Source organism: Streptopelia decaocto (genome assembly GCF_964273445.1).
Source record: "Streptopelia decaocto genome assembly, chromosome: 4".
Classification (NCBI taxonomy): domain Eukaryota; kingdom Metazoa; phylum Chordata; class Aves; order Columbiformes; family Columbidae; genus Streptopelia; species Streptopelia decaocto.
Window position 1 is genome coordinate 70404881 of NC_138658.1, and position 20579 is coordinate 70425459.

The window sequence follows — 20579 nt, forward strand, 5'->3', positions numbered from 1 at the left end:
TAATAGCATGGGCTTGGTTGATGGGGTGTTTCATTGCTCTTTACTGACCTCTGAGCAGGCGTTTCCTCCATCTCTCCACTCTCAGAGAAAGGAAAAGCATTTGCCAAGGTGACCTGCTCTTAGAAAAAAATGCACTTGTGAAATTAGCCTCTCTTTGGGAACATCTTTGGTACAAATGTAACCCTTATTTTTAGTGGAGAAGGTACATTGCCCCAAGTTACATGAAAGCAGGACAACATGCAGATCCTTACACTTCCTGGGGACTCTGCATAAGCTGCATCAGCAACTTTATTGCATTTTTCCATGCTTTCCCATGAAGTTGTGGCTGAGTGCCCCTGGCACCCCAGCTGCCTCTGAGGTCATGAGATGTTCTGGAGGGATGGGTGGTCACTAGGTGAACAGACTGCAAATAAATATATAAATAAATGCCTGGAGGGCATATCAGGTTCAGGTCGCCTTGTGTGACAGGGAAGAGCACGATGTCCAGAATGGATGGGAACAGATTTTGTTTAAATTTAGCAGCAGTGTTGTGGCTGGAAAACGCTGATGGGAACTTGGCACCTAACTCCTCACCTCACACTGCTCCCCACGGTGGGGTTGTTGGCCTCCAAACAGAGCATTGCTGTGCATAGCCTGGGCAAGCACACTTTAAATAGCCTGTTCCCTTCTGTGGACTGTTTTGCTGAGCCATTCTCATTTCTTAGTGTCCTCAACAGCCTTTATGTGCCAGTGCTCCAGTGTGCGGAGGGGTCTCAGTCCCACACCAGGAGCAAGTGAATCACGAACCAGTGCGAACCCCCCCCATCAGGCCACCATCACCTGCATTTTTGAGTATGTGCCATGACCCCTCTCCCACCTCGTGGTCCAGGTAGCAGATACATCTGGTTGGGCTGATCTGTCACCTCTTGAAGTCAATACCTCCAGGTACCACAAGGCCACTCTGTGATGCAGAGGAGTTGGTCCCACCTTCCTCTTCTCCTCGCTCTCCCACAGCCTTCTCCCTGAACGAGGCAGGTGGGATCTGGGCTTATTGTCTCCATCTGTTCATCAGCCCAACACCACTTCTAGACTCATCCCTCCCATACCAAGCCCCACCGTTTGTCCTCTGGGATGTGGTGCCTCCAAGCTGCCCTAGTGCAACCATAGGTCAGGGGACAGATCCCATGCAGGTCTGTGAACTTTCTTAACTCAGAGCAGGTAAGGGAGCTCACTGGACATTTTGCTGCCATCAGCTTCCTCTCTGTAGGGAAATTGGATGGGTATTTTGCCAGAAAGTTACAATGAAAATGGTTTTCCCTTCCCCAAAACTAGGAGAGTGCCATGCTTGCTGGTAGGTCCTGCTAGGCAGCTGGGAAGCCAGTAAAGAGAAAAACTTTATGCCCCATCCATCCTTCCCACCCCAAAGGAAATAGTCCTGTGCATTTTCTTATGTTGGCACGTCATGAAAACCAATGCTGTCATGTTTTCTAGTTGCATCTTGAGACTCGGACTTTCCACCATGAAGACACCAGAGCTGTCCTTGTCACCAGCTCCTGGTGCTGTGAACATGCTGAATATGGCTGATGTCCCCATTGCTAGGGTGGGCATGGGGGTATCCACATTATATAGCCCTACAGAAAACACATGCTCTCTTCAGTGAAAACAAGAAATAGGTTTCACTGGGGAGTTCTGCAGACTCTGTCAGCTCATCACAGGTCTTTTCAGTGCTGCTATGTTTGCTTTATTTTGGGTGGCAGAGTTAATGACCCCTTAAATGATCATTTACCGCTGCCTTAATTGGAAAAAAAAGAAGTCTTTTCAAAAAGCTGAGTGCCCCTGTGTGAAGCAACAACCTGGCTTTCCCTCCGCGCCCCCCCGCCCCATCCTTCCAGATTACATACACCAGGCTCAATGTTTGTTTTCTACCCTTGGGATTTAATTGCAGAGTGTGTTAAGCACGCTGAAAAAAGAACCCTCGCTCAGTATCCATCTGCTTAGCTCAGGTCAGCAGGGCTTGTAATTGAGATGGACTTTGAATGCCCTTAGTGCTGCAGGTATCTTTGGACTCTTTTCCAAGAATAGAAAGAGAAAGCTTGGTCTCTCTGTGCTAATACAAAATCAAAATGGTGTGCTGAAAAACCCAGAGAGGCTTCCAGACAGAAGTTTTCAGAAGGCTCATGCTGAAAATATGACTGTTCTGGCCAGTGTTTTTCTGCACACTGCAGTGGCCAGGAACTGTGTCCCCACTGAGGCTGCAGGACTGAACACCAGTAAAGTGTGTGCTATGGGCGTTGGATGGAGCTGGGTATGTTTCTACACTCGTGTTTTAAGGTCCTTTTCTCTGTCCTCCTCCCTACACAAGAGACAAGGCCAGGCTGCCTGGGGAGACCACCTTTGTCAACTCACAGTCAAATGAAAGCCCCCTGCACTGAGATTAGGAGGGACTTTCTGGTTAAAGGAACCTTTAGACAAGGTTCTATGAGCCTCCTGCTCCTGCCCTGACAGTCACCCCAGCTCCAATCCCAGTCCTGCAGTGTGCAACCATGACTGGGGCAGCTGTGACTCCTCTTGGCCTTGGAGCTCAGAGGCCATAAGGGCAAAATGTAAGGATGGGGTTCCCTTGTGTGGTGGCCTTGGGGAACGTAAGGTGAACATAAGCATAAGTGCTTGATGAACAAAGCTGCTGGAGCATACTCATGCCATGTGTCTGTCAAGGAGCAGCATCATGGTGCAGTGCCTTGGCGTGTTGGGGAATGGAGTCAAGACCTGTTGGCCACCAGAAAGGGGACAAACAAAAGGTGGCCTTCCAGCAGCAGGCTACAAAAATGAGTAGGGGCCTAGAGCACCTTTCTTATGAGGAGATACTGAGAGAGCTGGATCTGTTCAGCCTGGAGAAGAGAAGCTGAGAGGGGGTCTCATCAATGTTTATAAATATCTTCAGGGTGGGTGTCAAGAGGATGGACCAGACTCCTTTCAGTGGTGCCCACCGATAGGATAGGATGGGGGGCAATGGGCACAGATTGAAACGTAAGAGGTTACATCTGAATATGAGGAAAAACTTTACTTTGAGAGTACCCGAGCCCTGGAACAGGTTGCCCAGAGAGGTTGTGGAGTCTCCTTCTCTGGAGACATTCAAACCTGCCTGTACACATTCCTGTGCAATCTACTCTAGGTGTACCTGCTTCAGCAGGTGGGTTGGACTAGATGATCTCCAGAGGTCCCTTACAACCCTGACCATTCTGTGATTCTGACATGAAGTGTGTTGCCACTGCCTGGGGAGCTGCCTTGGAAAGCGGTGTGGTATGTGTGTGTGGGGAGACAAAAAAAAAGGCAAAAATAATAGCATAATTGGCTTGCTGGCAGGCGAAAACTTCAGCAGAGGCTGTGATTATACTTGTCACTCTCTGCTAACCTCCAAAACAGGTGTTGTGGGTTTGAAGTGCCAAAATGCTGCTCAGGCTGCAATCTGTGTGTGTACAGATTGGGGCGACAGGAGCAGGGGCTGGGGGAAGGGCCAGGGGAGTCCTTGCCAAATGGGCATGGGCACAGAAAAGGGACGGTCCTGGGAAAGCAGCGCGTGTGACGCGAATGGACTTGGCCGGGTGTGAAAGGGGGAGCAGCTCCCGGCGGTGCTGGGACCCAGCAGGACATGTCCTCGGCTGATGGCAGACGGTGCTCCAGTGAGGAGCCCGGGGAAGGGACTCCTTTTGTAGGCTAATTTAACTGCTGAAGGGTTTGGTCCAGGTTTATTAAAGGTCTCAGGTTACTGAAATCCAACTGGAGTAACCTCGACTCCTGCCAAGATCCTGAATTTTTACTTGATTTTTGGAATTAGGACTATAATGCTTTGTTGCACTCTTGGTCCGTCTCAGTGCCTTTCATATATTTAGGGTTTGTTTCCTTTCTATAAAAGTCATTAAAAGTGTAAAACTTTTGGTTTTAATAACTGTTTTGGGTAATAAAGTAAGCATGTAATATTTCAGTGGGTGGAAATTAAAAAAAAAGTGCTTTCTGTTTTCTTCCAGGGAGTTTTTACATTATCAAACATTGCGACGACAAGTGTCTTGGGATCTTGCAAGGCTGAATTGTTAAGTAAGTCAACAGGCAATGTAACACTTGGCATGTGTGGAAGGTGAGTGAACCATGTTCAAATGGGAAGATTAGGCAGAGCTCTGAAGAATACCTAAAAATCTGAAATAAATGGCTTTGGAGAAAAACGTCAGGGGTGAAGATCAGAAGATTGTAAGGTGCTAATAATCAGCAACTCGCATGTTGCAAAGCAAAAAGACTGTCAGCACAGTTAAAAATCTCCTCTTTTTGTCTAACTAAATGTAATTGGCTTTACAATCCAAACTCAAACTGGGGTGAAAATGTGCTTATACCATATGTATGAATAAGATAATGTCACATCTGAGTTCCACTGTGAAATTTCTTTTATGCAATCCATAATTTAGACTATCTGATTACTTTTTAAAATTAGTATACACCTTTATCGTGGCCTTGTCCCAAATGAGCACAGCTGAGAAACACATCTCATCTGGATGTGCGTGACAGTCATCAAGCAGAAATAGCTGATTGTTGACATACTAACAGGTTTTCTATACTTGTTGATGAAACTGCGGAGTCAGTATTTTTTTCTCCACCTAGTGTTTGTTAAACAGATGTTGGTTTGGGTGTGAAATTGGCAGGTGTGGAAAATTTATTTCTATCATCAGAGGTGGTGCTGCAGGGTATGTCTCGGTTTGGGCTCTTTGTTGTTTTTTTTTTACATATACTTTGGAATATTGCAAATCATGATGTGATAGCGCAGTACCTGTAAACAGTCCCTTGGCAGCATATCTTGATTATCAGAGATGTGATGCAAATGTATCTCCATACCATAGGCGTTCTCACAATGTGTGCCTCCCAACATATTCCTGCAAGTGGGGGATTTTGTACCAAAGGTTGTGGCCTAGAATGACCTGAGCAAAATTGCTGGTCGTTTCTTAGAGACAGAGATGGGGAGGACAGGCTTGGCACGAGGGATTTAGATCCCCTGCAAGCCTGGCTTGGATGCAGTGTTATTTCCCAGCTGGGGCTGGAAGGACACACACAGTATTTGGGAAAATGCTGTTATTTTCCTTCCCTCAGAAGAGTCAACAGGCGCATCCAGAAGTGAGGAAGAATAAATTCTCAAAGAAAACAAAATCAAAGAGAAATCAATGCAAAGCTTTGGTTTGTACTTATTCTTGAAAACAGGCATGGTGTTTGTGAAAATCTGAGGGTAGCTGCACCTTCAGACATTGTCCATTATGAGGACAGAGCTGTGAAGCAGAAAAGTTTCCATAAAGTTGAGCAACAATGGGGTCTTTGAAAGAACATTTGCTTTAAATCAGTAAGCAGTGCTTTCTGTATAGTCCTGAGGAGAAATTTTATTACAGAGAGAAATGTGTATTGAAGTATTTCATTGGAAAAAAGAGCTCTGTTTTCCTGCTGCAAAGCATTGGATCCATTTCTCTGAAAAAAAAAGATGTTAAAGGGGTTTGTGTGGGGTTTAACCTGCTGATCAAAGTGGGTGTCTTCTTCAGGGAAATTGCTCTCCAGATCTCACTGACTGCCTAGACTGCGTTTGCACTGACCTCAGCGGGAATCTGGACACCTCCTGTGTCCTAATTTGGAATTGCAGTCCCACCTCTCAAATAACGGACAATTTTAAAGCAAGAGTGACGCTTTGGGGATTGAAAGTGAGTTTTGTCTCCATATGGTAAAAGGGCTGTTGGAAAATGCAGAAATAACTGCACAAAGCAACCAGCAACGTGAACCCCCGTCATTGCCTGAACTCGGTAACCTGCCATTGCCTGCTCCATCTGGGAGTGGTGAATTATTTCAGAAAGTGGGATTATTTCAGAAAGTTCCGGGCTAAAAGGGAATTTGTCTCTTCACCCAAAGGAATTTGATGTGCCTCATTTCAGCAAAAAAATGACAGATTTTTTTAAAAAATGCTTCATTTATTGACAGAGACCATGCTTCATGCCTGTTTCTGACTTGGGTGGAGACTAGATGAAGTTGCTGTTACTCTTCTTTCACATATACTTTATTTCTTTACATTGGAGGTTAGCTACTGAAGTGTATATAAAAACAGAGGGGAGAAGAGTATGTCATATAATCTATGGATTCCTGCAGCTGTTCTGGATCACACTGCTATGAAGCTTTATACCATTGCTAAAATATGACACTTACAAAAGACTATTACTAGATCACCACAACTCACTAAAAAATTTACAGCTTTCAGCCGGTAATTTTCAATGAAAAATTATATCAAATTGTACCAGCCTAATTAGGACCTCCTCTATCCTTCTACGTTTGATAACAAATGTGTTTTTGAGGAATATAAGTCTGAATTTTGTGTCATGTTTTCCTAACCCCCAAATATTTCTTACCTGGAGGATAAAGTGAATATTTTGCATCTTTTGTGGAGTGGGAACAATTGAGAGCAGTGAGTCCTTTTTGTCTTTGTCTTTCACAGTGATTACATTAGTAACTTCAGAAGCTATGTTTTCTATAAATTCTTGCAAAATGTTATTATTTAGAGTACTTGCTTGGATTCTTTAGCAGTCAAATCTTGTATCAAATTTGCTGTTATTGTTACCCTCAGTAAGTGTCAGGCTAACAGACTTATTTGATCGTTTTCTTTGCTGTGTCCAAACATTGCTGTAATATTTACTTCCTCTAAAGCTTCTGCCCCTTCTGGACCTGCATTACTAAAGTCAGCATCTAGAGGAGCTTCCTAACCTGCTCTTTTAGTAATCCTGGTGCAAGGTATCTGCTTGTACTGACATTGAATAGTTACTTTGGTAGTGACTGTTTGATTTTAGTTTGATTATGGCTAGAGTAAAAAATAGACATCCTTTCCTTATGATATGAACACAATGTCTGGTTTACTCCTGGCAAGGAATGGATATTTTTGTTAAATACTTCTGACTTTCTGCATTATTACTGGCTATTCTCATGGTCTTACTATTTATGGGTTTATAGTATTGGTAGGGTTACTCTTGGTCCCAATGGACTCAAACATCTGCTTCTTGCTGTCCTTTTCTCTGGCCATATGTATTTCCTTGCAGCCCTTTTCTTATTAATTTTATATAGCTTCAGGATGTATTTTCAATGTTTACAACATCTGCCTTCTAAACATCCATCCATTCATCATTATTATTGTTTGTCTTCTCTAACCTGGATTGTTTTTTGAACAATGCTTTCTTACTTACTATTCTAGTTTGGTTTTTTTGTTGTTCTTTGGTTCTTTTTACATCTAGCTAGATAATTTTAAACTATTCATTACATGCATCACATTTAGTCTTCAGTCCTTCTTTATAGCTGGCTTGTACTTGATTCAGCTTTGTGAAACTGGCTGTCTTGACATACCATGTGTTTTTAACTGGCTTGGACAGGAATCAAACATAATCACTTCCACCTTAGTCACCGTTAACTTTTACTTCTTTGTTAGAAAACTGTCATCCATGATTTGTAGAAATTCCAGAGAAGTTAGTACTGCTAGCAGGAGATTTTTATATATATCATTCAGAGTTACGTTTCCCATGACAGTCCTGCACCCATGGTAGATAAATGGCTTTTGAGCTGCCCCACCTGATTTTCAGGGTGGTTTAGTGTTTTGGGGCAGGCAGCTATTAAAACCTCATTTTGTACTTTACCAATCTGAACAAAATCCATACACAGTCAAAATAATTTGCTCCAGAGCCATCACTGCTATGGAAGAAATTAAAGCCAGCCTAGGTCTTTTCACACCTGATACGCCTCTGGAAGGTTATGGCCACTACCCCCACCCCACTCATGAAAGCAGATGTTTTCTCTGGGTTTCACTAGCACAAATCAAAAGTAGCAATTTGACAATTAATTTTGAGAAATATTTCACAAATGTAGATGAACATTTTAAATTGTTCTTCAAAGGTTAAAGTTTTGAACCTAAACCCTATGTTTCCCCATCCCCAAAACATCACTTTGTTCTCTCACCAGCTTTAGTTATAAGGCCTGCAAAATGCCTTATCTAATGTAAGTTTTCTTTTAAAAGTTGTGAATGAGGGAAATAAAAGTCCATTGCTTTCAGAAGGCTATTTTCTGAACTGCGCTCTTGCAGACCTCAACAAAAACACATGGTAAAAATGGAAGCAATGATAAGAACTTCAGAGGCTAAGTCACTGTTGGTGTGACTTTTGTGTTCATCAGCAAGGGCAAGAAAAAACTCCCTCTGTAATCAGAAAAATTGTATTAAGAAATTCAAATGATCCAGAACACATCCTCATACGTTCTGTCTGTGGTTATTTGTGAACTTAGGCTCTTGCAGTCTTGGGGTTCAGTAGACCTCACACAGAAGAATTCCCAGCATTTCGGTGTCAATTATCAGCACTGAAAACTGCTGGTCCAGAAGGGGATACATGGGAGAGCGGGGACATCCTTGGGGTAGGAGGCCCCATGGAGACAGCGCTGCCGTCAGGGTGGTCTCTCCCAAGTCAGTGCAGGGCCTACATGTGCCTGAAAGACAAATATTGACCTCTGACAGAGTCTGAACAAATTCATTTGGGTGTTTCTGAGAGTTTATGAAATAGCCAGAAATGGAGATAAGTCCAAGGTTATCTATTTCATCAGCTAAGAAACTGTTGACTGAAGCCTAGCGTGAGCCAAGTACCTACATGTGCAGTGTTTGAAAGAATTAATCATGTCTTCAGATGTGGAACCTGGTAGTTAGTTTAATTACTGTCCTCTTTTTTTTTCCTTTCAGTAGCTAAATGGATCCAGTGACAATGAATCTTATTTTATTTTTTAATAGACGAAAGAGAAGCAAGCTTCAAAACAGATAATGAATTTCTTCTAACTCATCTGGAGACTGAGAGCCATAATTCTGATTGATCAGATATGGCCTGCTTTGGAGAGGCACCAGATGTGATCCAGATTTTAAATAGATGCTGCTACTGTCAAAATGCATTTGCTCCCTCCTGGTATAACAAAGTAAAGTCCATCTGTCTGGAGTTGTGCACTTTTTTTAGTGGTAATAACAGTTAACATCAACAATAAGCTTTGTTTCATTAGTATCACATAATCCCTACTACCAAGTCCCCAGTTTCTGGTCCTCATATTATCTGCCATGGAAAAAATAAAGACCACAGCAGGAGCTAAGAAGGTCAGTGCATTCTCAGGGTAATCAGCTGTAGTAAATTCAATTCTGACAAGACAAGACTTGCAAATGTCTGGGGAATTAAGGGATCATCTATAATTTCATATGTTGAGTGGGAAAGTGTCCTTCCAAACATTTATTAATTACAGATGAGGATGCTTATAGTGGTCATCCTCAGAGAGACTTCATCTGAAGCAAAGCAAGAAAATAGATTTAACTGTTTGATGCTGCTTCTAAAGAAAAACTACTGATCTTAACAATTGGCCTTGCAATAGTTTCAGTCAGTATTCTTTCTCTCCCAGTTTTTATTGCTCTGTCTTAGCAACTGGTGCCTGTCACCCTTTTTGAAACTTCTTGCATAACAGTTACACGCTGTAATTGATGGGGAAGCACTGGCTTTAGTCTGGGACAGTGTCATCTCTCCAGGCTTTGCACTCCTTAAGAAGTAACAAGTAGAGAACAACAGACAAAAGAGCTTTTCATTTAGAATTGAACTCTTCACTTGAATATCTTGGGCATTTTAGAAACCTTAATTACTCCTCTCTGAGGTCTGTATTGTCCTTTCTGTTTTATAGATGAGGAAATTAAAGCACGGGAAGGTTAAAAGCTAATGTTTTCCAGCTTGAACAACTGGAGGTAAGAGCTTACATCCACACCTTTCTTCCTCAAGAGGAAGTCCTCAACAATTTAAAACTATTTTTTACACCTTTTTTTAGCACGTGGGCTACAAGCTTCCCAAGCTCACCAAAAGCCACCAAAATTGCTGACAAGGCCATTAAAATGTCTTAAGAAAAAGAGAGATCCAAAGTGTGTGGCTTTTTTATTTCCCTTAGTGAAACCAAGGCTGAGGAGGAGAAATGAATGCTAAATTTATCACGGGGCTAAACATCCATGGAAGAAAAGAGCTATTTAAGACAAAGAATAAAACTGGTGTGAAAGAAGATTTATTTCAATTAATCAGAAACAAGCATGGGTTGGAAATTAGAAGGAGGTTTGTAACCATCAGAGGAGTAATATCTGGGGAAAAATGGGGGCAAATACTGTCACTGGGGTTGAGATGGAGTTGGATCAGTGTCCAGAAGCGATAAGGGGATGCTGTACCAGCACCTCAAAGGGACTGGATTTGGTGGTCCAGTGTGTCCTTCCCTATGTTGTGCTCACAGGATTGCAAATCAGTTTCCTAACCCCTGGACACATATAAATGTGGGGAAAAACTGGTCTTCCTCCCTGCAGGAGACCCTGGGTAATTCTTGTTGACCGTTTGGGTCATTTGGGTGGGAAAACGCTATTGCTGCTACAGGAAGAAAATTAATACCTGGTAATACCAAATACCGCTCTCCTTTTTAGACCTACAGTGCCTCGCATGCCAGATTGCAGCTATTGTATGAAGAATTTTCAGTTCCTTTTTGTGTCTGATGGCTGATTGAAAGTTCATATTATTTATGGCAGAAAACAGCAGTGTACTTTTGAGTCAGAGGAAGCTGGGAAAGTGCAGTGAGTGTCAATCAATTAAGCCATTCAACTTATTTATGAAACATGACAAAACAATGTCTAGGATATGAATTCCCATCTCAATAGGATCTTCCCTGATATAAAATGTCAGAGCTCAAAAAGGGTCATCTTGTGACCCCTGAATATTCTTTTAAACTATTTGCAAATCAATACCTCTTCTCTGGGTTTGTTCAGGGACCATCGTTCCCTTTTATTGTAAGTCACAGGGCATAGACGGCTTATCAGCAAGTATGGAGACAGATCATTGCACTAAAGGAGCAGCTGGCTTTGGAGACTGGGTCTGACTCTCATTTATAAGTTGGGCTCAGTTCACACCATTCTGGCAGCGCAAAGAGTTTTAAAGTTAGTATAATTATGTTTTTTGCTGACTCTTGGGCTCCTTTATATCTGCTGAAAGAGCAAAGAAGTCCTTCACTGCGCACAGGATTCATTTAGGATTATCTCTGTTTTACTGGTGCCTTTATCAGCCATGAACATCATCTCCCATTTTCTCTTCCACATGCTTCATGTCAGAAGGTCCTTCTGTGTCCCCATGTAGCTGGGTTTTGGGTTTGCAGTCCCCTCTCTCTCTCAACAGTTCTGCTAGCCATAACCTGTTTGGTACAGGTAGGGCTTGAGTAGACAGATGGCCTGCTCCTCAGCTGAGCATCTGGCCTATTAAGCTGTCTAAAAATGCATCATCTTTACAAATCCTGGTCTTAATCTCATTGCCCACTGTGTGACCCGTGGGGGTTTCAGATCAGTGCCAAAGAGGGGAAGAGAAGGAGGAGGAGGGTGGCAGCTGGAGGATCCACCAAGTCAGGGGAGGGAGGTGCTTGCAGGGCAATTTGGCTGGGCTGAGTGTTGGGGACGTGCTTGATTCTTATGATGAGGAGATGGAGAGGGACAACAGTTCTGGCTGGACCAAAGAGTCTACCTCAAGCTCTCCTGCAACAAGGACATACACAAAAAACATCTTTGAAATAACTGGGCCAGGCCTTTGGGTAGGTTTGTCTAAGGGTCATAGCATTGCATCTCCTTGTGATATCTTCTTTCTCCATGTGAAAATGTGGCATCATCCTAATACTTTCCGGTAGTGTTTGGGCAAGCTCAAGTCCTAGCAGGTGAACTGAGGATAGAACAGAAGAAATGCTCAGTTGTCTACTGAGTTAGATCAATAAGAAGAGAACTTTTTGCAAAAGGGAGGCAAGGAAGACAATGGTTTGTAAGGAAGCGAGTTGTTCACATCAGTGGTCCTGTCTAACAGCATGGCATTCCTCAGAGAAAACCAAGGTTACATATTTTTTGGCTAGATGGCCAGCAATGTGGTATACCCATAAAACACCTGTGAGAAAGGGACTTTTCCTCTCATTTATCCCTGTTATAAAGTGAATTTTGAGACAGATATTTGGTAAAGGTAATCACTTGAGAAGTGAAGAATTAAGAAAAAAATAAAATTAAACTTGCATAGTGCTGAGTGACCTGGAAAAAGTCTTGAATTTGGCTCTGATCCCTCCAGCTATGGACTGATTTTGAGGTAGATCCAAATTTTATGGATTTGTGATGGACTACCCCAAAAGCCCAGCCCCAAATATAAAATAATTTGAAGTGGGCTTCGATCAGATAATTTTTGAATTAAATCTATTAAGTTGACTGTGTTCCCTGAGATTTTCCCTCACAAAATTCAAAAGGATTCTTTAAAAATAAATAAACACAGATAAATTAAGTTCTTTATGGTAAAAAAGTGTAGAGATGGTCCCCTTTCTGATTTTCAAATATGAAATATTTTTTAAAATGTATCTTTAAAAAGTCAAGCTAGAAGTCTTTTTTTTTCTTCAACTCACTTCAATATGTGAAAAGGTGAGTAGTTCTGATGCGTGGAATTTGTGCTGCTGGAAAGAAAGTATCAGTGAAAGTCTCCCCCGTGTTTGTAAAAGAAAACTTGGACACAGCTTCATGTGCAAATTTGTTCACACTCATTAATTTTGGTGCAGGCCTGTACTGATGTCTGCACAGGTAGAAAATGTGAAACAACCCCCCCGCCAGGGTTTTACAGGGTTTTCCCTTAATTAGGGAATCTTGGAGAAATTGCTGTTCACTTGAATGTAAGATGTGCAACGAATTCTTACATCAAGACGAAAGGGTCAAAAGCAAAATGAACCCCTAAGCATGAGGCGGACTGTAGCACACGCTTTCTGTAGTTGTTGTAGAGAACCACTCTTCTAACTTTAAGACAGTGTGCCAGATTTTTGGTTCAAGCCTCCACCTAGTAAAGTTATTCAGGGACATTCTTAATTTTATGCACATAGAGTACTACAAAATACCATTCAAAAAGGACTGTGCACAGATACAGCATAAATTTGATACGTGTAGGGAGGTGTTACAAACATTATGTTTGCCCCTAAGTAATCAATCGAAAATGTTTACGATCACAATAAAAGCCAAGCAGCTCATGTGCTGCCAATTTGCAGCGAAGGTAAAGAAGGGCAGTCAGAAACCAAGAAAGAAACATCTAATTTCTAATTATAGGCATGAAAGAAATATATTTAATACAGCATTTACCAGAAAACTTTCTAGACAGCTCTGTCATTGAATAGTGAAAAAAAAAAGGGTAAAAACTTTTTGAAGAATGAAATATGAATGTTGAAAAAGGAAACTTCCAGTCAGCTCAAGGTTTGTTATTAAGAGACTTTTGCTGCACAGGGCTTCTTAGAAATAGATTTGGAGTTGGAAGTTCACCATGAATGTGGCTATAACAACAACAACAAAAAAGTCGCAGTTGCTTCCCTCTATATAAAGAGTAACTAAGCGAGGAACCATCTGTCGGTGTATGATTACCAACTTTCTTTTTGTCTTTCAAAACAGCCTGAGAAATCAAGGGCACTGGGAGTGAAGTGGAGAGCACACACATGCGGCAGCCTCGCCAGCAGCCAGACCCACAGGATCCAATCCCATCCCTGCCTTTTTCTCTTGGCGTACTGATTTCTTTCTGCTGGTTTTCATCTGGCATGCCTGGATATTTCAAATACAGGCTAAACATTAAAGGGGTTATTCTGCAGTAAATGTGGCTAGTTTTGGTACAGCTGAGACTTGGAAAGCAAAACTTTTCTAAGAGAGGGAAACCCTTAAGTCTTCTCTCTTAGTTTGTGAAACCAACAGAATAATATTAATTCATTTTTCCCCCCCTTCTATTGAACAGTAAAAAGCCCGGGATACCCTGGGAAAACATTTTCTTAATGGTTTTCTTAAGGCTGAATGCCCTACTAGCAGTAAGAAAGACAAAGCAGTAAGATCTAAGGCGTCTTAGTCCCTAGAAAACTGCAGAGGTTTTTATGCTGGAAAAATGAGGGATTTATTCCTTTTTTTCGGTCAAATGAGTTCAGGGTCAATGTACAATTTCTCTTTTTGTTTCTATTCCAATGGCCACTTATTTTGGGGCATTTTATTCCCCCAAACTCTGTCTGACTCTGATCAAACTCTGTTGCTCAAGGGGCTTTGCCGTGTCTGTAGCCACGTACCCACAGCTCACATGAAATCCAGAATAATGATGGACACCAAGAGATTTGCCAGTGAAAACCTGCTCACATCCTAGCCAAAATCATATATTCTATGGTATATTTTTACAGTTTCCCCACCTCTGCCCATGACTCCATCCCTTGCTCTGCCTCATCTCCTCCAGCACTGCTGCCCTGGGATCCCCTCTCAGCTTTTCTCCTCACTGCATTTCCCCTTGTCCCCAGCCCTTAATCCACTCTTCCCACCTCTGGTCCAGTGACTGAGAGCAGGTGGAAAGACAGATGACAGTATAAATATTTATGTCAGGAAGGCTGCACCTGGAAGTGTTTCCTGATGAAGCTGTCACCCTAAAAAAAAAACAAATTAAAAAATCCTATCCATCCCAAAATGCAATCCGCGGAGGTGTCTTTCATTGGCATGGCCACCAGAGCAATATGTATAATTATTAGTAAACCCTGGGTGTATGAAATTAAACAGACCTGAAGTTGCCAGGATCAGATTCTTGATATGTTTCTAAAGGACAGTTACGATAGGAAGCCAGATGACTACACGAGTAAAGCAACCATTTAAGTATATAATACATCTTGTCAGTTTGATATGTTGGTTTCTGACTCTGGTGAAGTGTAAATGGGAAAACTCCCACTGAAATTTCTATTTTTTTACCTAATATACTGATTTCCATGTTAGTCTTGCAGCAGCCAGTACAGCATCCAGGTGCCAGTAAATATCTTATGGGCACAGAATTAAGCAAATAAAACAATTTGCAAGCGGCTCTAATAAGCACCATCCCAGTGCATGCCTGGAAATTCTTTAAGATTCATTAAGCAGTCAGCAAATAAGACACATTTGTCTCCCATTGAAGAGTAAATTGGAAATACTGAAATGAAACCTATGCGTGGCTATGATTTGTCAGAGAGCATATTAGCAGGAACAGCCACAGTATGTTTAGCAGTTGGATATGAGTTAAAGCAGGAACTGGAGTGAGAGGAACTATTTTAAGTCATACTCTGAAAGTACATTTAAAAGCATCTGCAGTTACAGCCATCTTTGACTCTTCCAGGAGGAAGTTGCCATTTGTTGCAGAGCTGCTGTTGCTTTAGTTTGACACTCAATATGTGTTTTCCCCACAGTATTAGATATCTTGGGCTCTATCCAGGACACATTTGGAAATGAACTGATCCCTATAGTTCCTATGCAACGATGAGATTTACTACTTAGGCTGACACGTATCTTTGGTGAGTCAAACAAACATAAGGGGCATTAATTAGGGCTGCTTGTTGAATTCAGATTGCGTTCACAGAACCTGATATGGTAGCTGGTACAGGCAGCGATGAGGGCCTGGATCAGCTGTGGGCTGAAAAATAAACCAGCCCAGCTGAGCTCTGACCCAGGCTCTAGGCTGACTTTGGAAAACTCCTTGGAGTTTACCTGAAATGAAATAATTAAGGCATTTAAAAAACCAAACCAAAACAAACAACTTTTCCTGGATAAAGAGAAGTTTGAGATCATTACGGGCCATGTCAGCAGGAGAGTGCTTCTGTGATATTGTAACTGGTGCTTTCGCACACCACAGTAATCAGATATATATGTGAGTAAATTAGTGTTACAGGTGTTAAAAATGCAGCTTTAAAATATTTTAAAGTCAGGTTTTCATGTAGGAAGTTTGGAAGAGGGGTTCATGAGTGTTGTTGATATCTGTTCTCAGCCTTGCATGAACTGTGGTCTCTAACCATGGAGATAACACTCTCTCGAGCTGTTTGCCTCCAGTTGCACTGAAATAAATCACAACAGCTTTTTCTTTAGCTTTTGAGTGCCAGTTGTAGTCTCAGAAGGGAAAAATTTTGAGGATTAAGGCACTGCTCAAAAAAATCATGCTTAGCCAGCAGAGCTAGCATATTTGAATGCAACTGCAAGCATTTTGCAAATTATTTGACATCTTGTGCTGAGGAGGAAAGCGACCTGGTGATACCAAGTCAAGTCTTAGAGGAATCACTCTAGTTTTCAACAAGCCCAAGCTGGACAGGGGAAGTCTTTGGTGTCCTGCCTGGAGGATTGTGATCACCTCTCCTTGGTGTCCTACCTGAACTGGGGTCGTGATCAGCTCTTTGACTGCCTTTTTTTTTTCAATTGTTCCCCTACCAGTGGTTCCTAGGGTCACTTTTGGTGAGGTTACATGAAGTGGGGCCGGAGCCCACTGTGACTCAGTTGTTGTTTCAGCCTGAGTATGGCAGAGCACTGCAGGGACCTCAGCGTGGGAATTGCGTTGTTGAGCATCATGGAGGGAACAGGTAAGGTTGCAACTCACTCATGTGTTTGGGAAGTCAAACATGGGTGAAGCTCTCTTGCTGAGACATCCTCCTTTTGCAGCGTGCACAGGGACTAGCAGGAGAGACTGAACATGTATAAAGCTCCTAGTATTTCTGTTTGAGTTATCTTTACTGCGATTGCTTTTGCTTTTTATGTCAGATGTTTTTTGCCAAACATTTTAAAAGTAGAAATATTTTTCACAGCTTTACTTTTGCCAGTGTCATGTTAATTCACTGCAGACTTCACAGAGGTGGCTTTGGAAGTGTTGGTTCCTGTGTGCAACAGGGAGGAGGATCAGAGCAAGGCAGACCTGCATCCTTTTAACCTTACCACAGAGGGTCTGCCCAGGAAAACGCTCATCCCTGCTGCAGGAAAATAAACAAATAAGTCTCTAGCCAATGCTAAAGTCTCCAGCAGAGTTGAAAACTGGGGGCCGATTACTATGGCTTTTCCTCACTAATGGGGGGCAGAGACATTTCTGTAGTGTCCTGTTCCCCTCTCTCTGGATGCTCCCTTGTCCTTTGCTGGTGGAAATAGGGTATGGGATTGAGTCCCACCATTTCCCATCCATTGCTATCACAGTGTCTCAGTGACATGGGATGTGGATAAGATTTCACCTGGCTTATCCCTGATATGGGACATATCCTCTGTTCGTGGGTGCTGGAAGGACTGGGAGTAACTTAAATGCTGTGTGGTTCATAAAGACTTGCTGTTCAAGGGAGGTCCCATATCTTGGCAGGTTCGCTCAGCATGGCCAGAGATGAGGAGATGCACTCTGCTCACAGGCGGCAAGCACCTGAACCAGGCCACATCGCTCATGGTAGAAGATCCAGCTTTACCCACTGCGGATAGCCAGAGGGTAGGATAAGGATAGGAGAGTCCCAGAAGAATAGTTTTAAAAAGGAGAATGAGGTCGCATTACTGAGGATGAGATCAAGGAATAAAATAAGCATGTAGGGCAGAAAGGTTGCTGTGCTAAATGAATTACAACCACTGAGGAGTGAGTGTTAGGAAACAAGGAGAAAGGTGCTATAAATACAGTAAAGTAAAAGAAAGACAGCAGCAAGCAGAAGCCCATTACCTAATTGGGAACAGGAGAGGCACAGATGACCTAGAGAAGGCCAACATATTTAATGCCTTTTTGCTTCAGTTTTCTCCAACAAAAAAAATGCTTCACTGTGATATAAAGATGGCGAGACACAAGAGAGAAGAGGAAAAGAACATGGTAAAACTGAATTTATTCACTAGAGGGTACAAAGGTAAGCAGGCAGCTTTGGCATACAAACAGAATGTCTGTCCTCAAAGGAGTGAGAAATGTGGACCTGGGGTTATATACAGCAGTCAGCACCAACACTTATCCAGAAAGGCACTGGAATAAAAGTAATCAAACTGTACACACCTAGAGATGAACGCTGTTATAAGAAACAGACAGTTGGATTGATTGAGGAGCAAATATTGTCCAACTGATCTTGCATGTGTCTGTAAGAGGGCAGGTGGCTCAGAGAGGCAGGCAACGCAGCCGCACATCTCGACGTGTATGGGTCCAGGTGTAATAAGGCTTTTGGTGCAATGCCATCCCTGAGAAATGTTTGTTTGAAGCAGGTCTGGATGGGAACCGAGGGCACCTGTGCTTATCCAGTGGCTCTGTCACAGCTTCTCACATGGCTTTGGGTAAATGGAGCAAACATCTTGCTCTTTGTCGGAAAAGTGGGATAGTTAGCATCCCATATTATATCAGGGAACAAAGAGATTTTGTCTGCTTTGACTGTAAACTGGGTCTGTTTTGTGTCTGCAAACAGGACCATCACTGGATTTTTAGACGCCTCCAAGAGCAATTAATAGGGAGGGGTGTCCCCACGAGGAAATTGCTGGATACACTCACATGAAGGATCTCCTTGTGGAGTGCTTTCAGTCTGCTACTATGAGCTGTATAAGGGAGAAGAAGGGGATGGGTCAATTAGATTTATCTGGCTTTTATGCATGGTAGGTGTTTCAAAACACTGAAAAAGTAAAAGAAGGCTGAAAGGCATGGATAACTTGGTGGGAGGTGATTTTGCTGGTATATTTGAGTGAGAAGAAGCAAGGGAGAGGGAGACCTGTCAGGTCCTTTGAAGACAAAGGAAAAGGAGATCATTTTTAGGATTTCCACTTCCTAGCACTTCTTCCATCAGTACCTTCTGATCCTAAAAACAGCCTTCTATTTGTAGGTTAAAAAAAGTTCAGAAATTCTCAGATTTTTTTTCCAAGGGCAGAGCGTTGTTTGAGGATTATGCAACAGGAGGTACACACCACAGAAGGACAAGAACCTGCACATTCAATCCTGCACAGGATTAACATGCACATGGCAGCACATATGAGTTTCGTGCGTTGCAAAAGCTTCGGTGTACTGATCAGAACCTGATATATTCAGCTTATGGGCTGGTATTACTCTTCTATTTATGTGGTCTAAGAAAAGGAAAAGAGAGAAGCAAGCCTTCAGGGGCAGTGACCCTTTCTTTATGCAAACCTGAACAGAAGGAGGGTCTTTACTTCCAAGAACTCATTTTTTCTTTCTTCTTGCCACACAATGAGAGCTCTGAAAGAAAAGGTCCTTGGAACTAACAAGGCTGATCATCAAGGAAACCTCTGTGCCTTCTGAATCCTTGGGCTGTGGAAAAGATTTAGTGCTATACTGAACCAACCTTCAGAAGCAGAAGTTACGAAAGCCCAATTTAATGGTTGATTTTAAAACTGGCTCTGCACAGACATTTTCTGCTCTTCCCTGAAACAACACAGCATGGACCTATGCATTCATCTCCCAAAGAGCCAAATAATGCCCTATATTTCACATATGATTGCAGCAGATGCCTTCAGCAGTCAATAGTGGGCCCAAGGTTAATGTTTAACATTGAGGTGGGAGGAGAAATACAATGGCATTAAATTATGGTCATTATAATGGTAGGTTAAAACCCGTGTTGCTGCAGAGAGGTCCTGGTGGGAATTATCTTCTTAGAGGGTGTTAAGTAGAACAGCCTGCTGGAAAGGACAGCATGAAGAAATATAAATAACTGCACACAGGAGGACAGGATGTGCTTCAGAGGAAAGAGCAGTGCAAGGGTAGGGCTGTGCTTTGAATAATGTTAATCTGATGGTTTTATGCCTGCTTGTTTTTCACACATGTAACATGGTGGCAAGAGCAAGGAAAAAGGCTGTTGGGAGAACTGCTGGTCCTGGCCTTCAAACCTCTGGGTGACAGTAGCTATGCTGTGGCACTGAGTTAATCCTGTCTGGAAAAATACATAAAGACACTCAAAAATAGATAAAAGTACTCACATGATGCTGTGTTTTAACCATCAAATTCAGTTCTTCCTATGGTCCTTTCTCAGCACACCAGCTGCCCTCATGATGCTCTTGAATGTGTCTACCAAAAGTGTAGCTCCAGCACTGCAGAGTTATCTGCTTGGACACTGGTGGAAATGCTACCAGGAGCCAAAGTAGACTGCCTTAGGAAGAATGTCATTGAGAACGGCTTTAGTAAGTTTTCTGGATTCTTGTGTTTCTGTTGCCAGCCTGATTTCTTGCTGCCCAGGTGTACCACTGCTGTTTGAACTGCATAGCCAGGCACTTGGTGTATCTGAAAATAGCAACCTAGCCTTGTGCTCTGCTACAGGAGTGCAAATCACAAAAGGAGCAGGCCCATAGCCTCTGTCTTGCACAAGAGTGCTGACAAATGCAAGAGACAGTTAATGTAAAATGAGTGATGCAGTTGCTGATTTTGTTGCAGACCCAGGAAAGACATCACTGACATCCCTGGAGAGTCAACAGAATAAAATTGATGTGAGAAGATAATAAGTTTTGTCAGGCGTTCTAGTTGTACTTATTAGTTTTAATTTTTAAATTTGGCCTCTGCTAAGACCCTGACTCCTGTTGATCCAGCTGGAAGAGGCAAGGTGAAGTTGGTTGACATCAGGCTATTGCAGTGTCCATCCTCACTGGCAATGGTCAATACACCACCACAGGTATGTTGGGATGCCAAGTATGTGCCAAGATGTACCAAAAAGATGTAGCATTGGGATTAGCATGGCAGGGAGGTGCCCAGGACACTATGTGTTAGCCACACTAACTCTGGTGTTAGCCAGGC

General features: G+C 42.6%; 1 protein-coding gene across 1 annotated transcript in view; it reads left to right on the forward strand.

Moving 5' to 3' along the window:
• Positions 1–3568: 3568 nt before the first annotated feature.
• Positions 3569–20579, forward strand: part of LOC309439516 (uncharacterized protein) — a gene marked incomplete at its 3' end in the record, with an annotated part of 44212 nt that continues 27201 nt past the window's right edge. Inside the window, exons 1-2 of the mRNA XM_082052183.1 lie at positions 3569–3688; positions 4005–4111. Of these exons, the coding sequence (XP_081908309.1) occupies positions 3629–3688; positions 4005–4111 (167 nt within the window). The 5' untranslated portion in view covers positions 3569–3628. The remainder of the gene's footprint in view (positions 3689–4004; positions 4112–20579) is intronic.